Genomic DNA, 6,000 nt, shown 5'->3' with positions numbered 1-6,000 from the left:
TGCCCCCAGCCCAGCTCCATCTCTAGCCCCAGCTCCTTCCCTGTCCTCAGCTCTGCCTTCAGCCCAGGCTCCTCTGATGAGGAAGCTTTGGTTGTGCAGACAGAATCCAAGTGGGGAAGGGGAGCACGACAGGAAAAGTTTGGGTACTGCTGCTTTACTGCCTGCCTTTTACCTAAGCAAGCTTTGTGATCTAAATCCAACAATGAAACTGGCATGTTCTGCAGGAGCATGGTCAGCTCTGGAGTCTGAGGAACAGCATGGGAAATACCAGTCTCTGTCTCTGCCATAAGCGGAGTCAGAAGCCTGCAGACCCTAACCTTTATAGGATTGTCAAGGCCAGTATTTCAACAGCACTGACAAACTCACCTTGAAGCACAGCCTTCCTACGCAATCAGAAGTTGAACTCTGCAAAAACAGTGCTGAGTGGAAACACCGACAGCAAAGCTCAAAAGTTGGAAGCCACACGGGTTTTAAGTTTGACTACTTAGGTTGTTGTACAATTCTATTCAACTTCTTAAAACAAAAGTAATCTTCGACAAAGCTCTTTGGAAAGTGTTTTAATCATTAATACAAAATAATGCTTCCACACTGCAAGACTTCAGTGACCTCCACAAATTGCTAACAAAACCAAAACGTATGTTTGGAGTGGGGAACATCATAATATTTGGTTTCCTGAGATCTATGCACAAGCAGAAAGCAACATGGAGTTTCTGTAATAGCATTGCATCTCACTCCAGAAAAAGTAATCTGAAGATGTCATCTTTTCATTTATGAAAGATTTTGGAACACGTGAAATATTAAATGGTAAAATCGCAACAGCCCTAAGTTGTAAGCGAACAGTATACATCTCTTTACAGACCCTGATGCTACAGCAGTAATTTTCTGATGTGGAAGGATTACTTTGTGAGCATTACAGCAAGCTTGACAGAAATGAGACCATTAATGGGGGAGGAGAGCAATGGAAAGGGATAAATATTTGGAACTAGGTGTAAAGAATGGAATGAAAGCTACTCACAACTGGAGAGCAGGGCTCAAAGGGGAAAAGTTGGCTGTGTTTGCAAGTCCTTAAAGAACCATAATGAGAGTCTGGGGGAAAAATTACCCTTAGGCGGGCTTGTGAAGATATTTCATGTTTAATACATCTGAAAAGAATGCATATACAAAGAACTTAGACATGAAAAAGCATTGGTTCAACATTAATGAGTCTACAAGAATTAGGAATTTGGGAAGACATAGGATTCCCCATGTATTAAAAAAAATTTGAATCTGCAAGCCAAAATATAGTTTTGGTAAAATCCCTATTAACACTGGAGTCTAAAGATCTCATACATGATCCTTATTAGACTGGAACCCATCTTACAGGCTTTACGGTTACTTACATGCACAATGCAGATAAAGGGGATTCCCTTAACTGGTCCCTATGGTGCCACACCAAACACTAGACAACCCTCCCCTGCAGTTCTTTCTTACTGAAGCAGGTCTATTTTTCCACCCCTCCTAAAAGGAGGCTGAACTGTTCTGTAGGATATGCACCCACTAGCACCACTTCCCCAACTCACCTTAATACATCCCAGGCTCTTTAGAAGCGTCCTAGCAACACCATACTGGCAATTTGTAAGCCTGCCCGTACCAAGCAATTCAGTGATTGAGAGAAGTATGTGGTTTTCTGGGTTTGTTTTTTTCTTGTTAAAAACCAACTATAAGTTGGGTGTGCTTAAAAAGGTGCCGTTATTTCTTCACATTTGATGAAAGCCTGTAATGTCAAGTTTGAGGGGAAAAATGACCCATTCCTCACCTCCACCACCAATAAACTAATTTTCTTAAATACAAGTTGATGGTGCATCCACAGAGAAAGGAACAATTCACCTCCCATTTCAAAGGTTTTATAACTTAAAAGGACAGGGTAGGAATTTTTGACCTGCTCAGAGGAAAGTGACGAGGAGAGGTAACAAGGCAACTTTTAGAGAAGGAGCACCAGCTTGGGACATCTTAATTTCAGTCCTCAAAACTGAGTCAGAAACATGCTCATACCCAGGCTGCCTGCTGATTACAGAATATAGCCCCAGAAGGTCAACGAATCAGAGTCTTGCCAGCTTGGGACAAGATTTCAGTAACACAGCCTAGAATTAGTCTGTTACAGAGAAAGTCAACACAAGCATGCCTGGATTTTAAACAAAAATTAGAAACAGTAAACAAAATAAAAAACTAGTAATGATCAGTATTTTCTGATACATAATTACTCAAAATTAACTAGTCTTTAACTGAATTGGGAAGGGCACTGGGAATGAACACTAACATTCTCAACTCACACAGGGAGAGTGTGGGAGTGCAGGGCATTTGTCATTATTGCAAAAACAAATTTTAAAATTTGTATCTTTAGTTTGATTTAAACATTGCTTTTAGTATGACATCAAACATCAGCTTTGCAGAGGGGCTGTGGAGGGACGCTCATAGCAGCACACACCTGCGACTCTTCTTCGGCTCCGGAGGCTCCAGGGCAGCCAATATCGCCTCGTCAAATACATTCTTTAGGCCTTTCTGAAAAGGGGCAAAGAGAGAAAGGGGCGGTCTCATTTTCTGGGTTGTTATAAAAAAACAAAAATAAAACCAAGACAGAATTAAACCCCAATAATGGTGAATAAAATATTGAGATCTACAATTTCCAGAAAGTCATTTTGCTTAACTTGGCTTTGTCCAAATTGTGTTGCTGTACTGAGTTCTTTAGAAGAGTATTTGATATTCAGAATAGTACAGCAGTCATTTGAAACCATTTTCTGCAGACCAGTGTATTTCATAAGAAGCAAAACAAATACAGAAGTAATTGCCTCAATCAATGGGGGTTTTACGATTAGTTTGCTGGTAACAAATTTCACACTAATGACAAAGCAGAAAGTACTGCATTCAGATGAAACAGCTGGATCTGGAACACAGAATAGTAATGATTCCAGAACACGTTGCAGTGACACCTGTGTTATACAGGAGGCAAGCATACAAAGATGGATTGCAGTCTGGTATATTTTAATCAAGCTTCTGTTCCCCACACCAAATGTTTAGCAGCAGCCAGGTAGATTTCAGAAGCTGTGCATGGTATCCATAACAGAATTCAAATGGGAGAATTACAAAATGGGTACTATAACATTGTATAAATGTTAAATTGAAGCCAGTGAATGCAAACAGAAAAAAAGCTTCATCAGTCATTTATACAAACTGCAATTTTTAATTCCAAAATTTAAGGTAACTACAATTGAAGTTTTTCCCCTTACGACAAAAATCAGAAGCATGAAATTAAAAGGCAAACTTTACATGTTACATTAACAAGCTTTAAGAATCAATTATTAAAATGAAGAGGACTACTGGTGTTAGTGAAAGCAAGAATTTAACATCTTTGTAAAGCAGTAGCAGATACATTGATATTTCCTTCCCCCGAGGACTGACAAATACTCCACTACAGCACAGACAGCCAAAGCAATAGCAACAGAAAGTCTCACTGCACAAAGGAGAACCAGAAAACCCTTCACATTACACCATTACTTGCAGGTCACTTTCATGTATGTTTATCATGCAAATACAGTTAACAATAGACTCAGGTAGAAAATGAAGTATGCATTTTTTTCCAGTTGGAGCTCAGGAAGATTAAACATGTCTTTATTCCTTCTTGATGAGGGTTTTTTTTTTTTGTTCAGTTTTTAAATGACACACCCAGGCCTTTTCCCCAGTAACCTAAATTGTAAAGTTATCAACATCTGGCAACCCACGCAGCAAAGAGTTAAAGGAGTCCAGTTCATGTTCCACAGTCACAAATGTTTTACTAAGGAACTGTATATGTTGTTTTCAGTCCAAAAGCTAATACAGAGGTTGCTCTAAGATGTTAAGCAGAGACACGGAAGCTTTCAGTCAGGATGGTTTTATTCATTTTTAATCAAGTTTCTACAGTAGTGGGACAGAAGAAGCAGCAGCAAGAGGGGAAGGAGAAAACAGTTTAGAATATACAGCACTTCCTTTTGGGCTGAGTTTCCGGAGGCTCGAGGGCAGCTAGGATAGCCTCATCAAACACATTCTTCAGACCTCTCTACAAGACAGAGGGGAGGAGAAAAAAACAGCAGCCAGGTTAGAGGATTAGAGAAAAACAAGCAGATAAAGAGCATTCAGGATAAGTTGGGCTGAATTCACAGAAGCAGCAAGCAGATTTACTTTGTTGTAACAAAGTAGATCCTGGAGAAAATAATTCACCATTTAGATGATCAGGAGATCAATCAAGACAGAAGTGTACAGAAAGCCAACAATTGGATGAAACACGTACACCCATAAGGACAAAAGGACAAACATAGCAGAGGTTAGTGAGAATACTGGTGTCTTAACAGGTTTCAAAGTCTTAACAGAATCATTGCTGCCACCTATCTGAACTATTAGACTGAACATTCCCAATGAGTTTTACATACAAACAAAAGTCCCATGTGGCTGTGATGGAAGGTCAGGTACATATCTTTCCTATCCATATTAGGTACGTTAGCATTTTAGGTATGTGGAGTTTCAAACTTGTGCTGATTTCCCCACTTACTGCAGAAGCAGTTAGTTTTAAGTGGTACCTTGAAATTACTGGATTGCTATGTGAATTCAGCCCCTGAATAACTGAAGAGTTCCAACACAGACTGCTGGGCATGTTCATGCTGGGATGGAAGCAGGACTTGTGCCTGGTAAACCACTCTTCCACTGTAAGGGCTCAGTCATTTAACATAAGGCAATGCCTTATCAGTGCTATTATTTTGACATTTAGACAGCCAACTATAAAAATGGTATATTCCAGTTAGTCAACTATGTTGTTACTAAAGCAAGTATTATAACCACTCAAATTACAGGGAGACAGAAAAATGATGTTAGAATTGGAATGCTTCGACACTATGGAATCCAACATCAAGCAAGCAGTCAAAAGCTTTAAGAAGTCTGCAAGGGTTACACATGAGCACAAAGCATGCATTTGAGCTCAGCAGTTCTCAAACTTCATTGCACCGCGACCCCCTTCTGACAATGAAATTACTACATGACCATGGGGAGGGAGGGGCGAGGGGAGAGCCCCACCACCCTGGGAGGAGGGGGCCTCCTTGGGTTTCAGCCCTGGGCCCCAGCAAATCTAATGCTGGCCCCATTAAAATGGGGTACTGAACCACCGTTTGAGAACCGCTCATTAGCTCTACAGAAACAAGAATTCTACAATATATTCTCACTGCCATACAATTCTAAGAAGTTACACGTGGGCACCAGAAGAGAAACCTTGCTCAGTTTATACTAACTGGACTTGCTAACTTTACTGTCATGAGTGTGACCTGCAGAAATTCAGAGAAAGAGGTTTACAGGGTAAGAAACAAAGGAAAACAAAAGGTAAAACTCATTCCTCAGAGACTACCATCTGTGCATAGGGAGGAAGTTCAGTCACCCAAGCTGAAAAGCATTTCTCCCCCACTGATTTGACTGGGAAAAGCACTCAGCTTTGAATACTGGTTTTAGGAAAAGCTTTAGTGTAGGTTTTTAGATGTGTGTATATGGGAATATATCTAGTTGTGCTTTAGAGCTTGCAGAGGACACAAACTGGTGAAGCAGTAAATAACGAAGAGGACTGGTCACTGACTCAGAGTGATATGGATCACTTCATAAAATGGGCACAAGCAAATTACAAGTGTATGCATCTAGAACAGAGGTGGGCAAACTACGGGCCACATCCGGCCCATGGGACCCTCCTGCCAGGCCCCTGAGCTCCTGGCCTGGGAGGCTAGTCCCCGGCCTCTTCCCTGCTGTTCCCCCTCCCCGCAGCCTCAGAGCACCACGCCACAGGCACAACGCTCTGGGCAGCCAGGCAGCGCAGTTGTAGAGCCTCTGCCTGACCCGGTGCTCCGGGCAGCACGGCCGTAGTGCCGCCAGTCACCGGTGCTCCAGGCAGCGCGGTAAGGGGGCAGAGGGGCTTGGATAGAGGGGCAGGGGAGTTGGGGGAGGTGGTCGGGGGTTGGG

At 41.8% G+C, this 6,000-nt stretch overlaps 1 protein-coding gene across 2 annotated transcripts in view; it reads right to left on the bottom strand.

Annotated features, from left to right (window-relative positions):
• Window positions 1-542: 542 nt before the first annotated feature.
• CDC42 (cell division cycle 42) overlaps window positions 543-6,000 on the bottom strand; it is a 50,403-nt gene continuing 44,945 nt past the window's right edge. For both annotated transcript variants that reach the window (XM_077837109.1, XM_077837110.1), the window contains exon 6: window positions 543-2,538. In XM_077837109.1, the coding sequence (XP_077693235.1) occupies window positions 2,449-2,538 (90 nt within the window). In that variant the 3' untranslated portion in view covers window positions 543-2,448. The remainder of the gene's footprint in view (window positions 2,539-6,000) is intronic.

Source organism: Eretmochelys imbricata, chromosome 18, assembly GCF_965152235.1.
Source record: "Eretmochelys imbricata isolate rEreImb1 chromosome 18, rEreImb1.hap1, whole genome shotgun sequence".
NCBI classification, from domain to species: domain Eukaryota; kingdom Metazoa; phylum Chordata; order Testudines; family Cheloniidae; genus Eretmochelys; species Eretmochelys imbricata.
The sequence above is the reverse complement of the archived record's forward strand: the minus strand, read 5'-3'. Positions and strand labels throughout refer to the sequence as shown.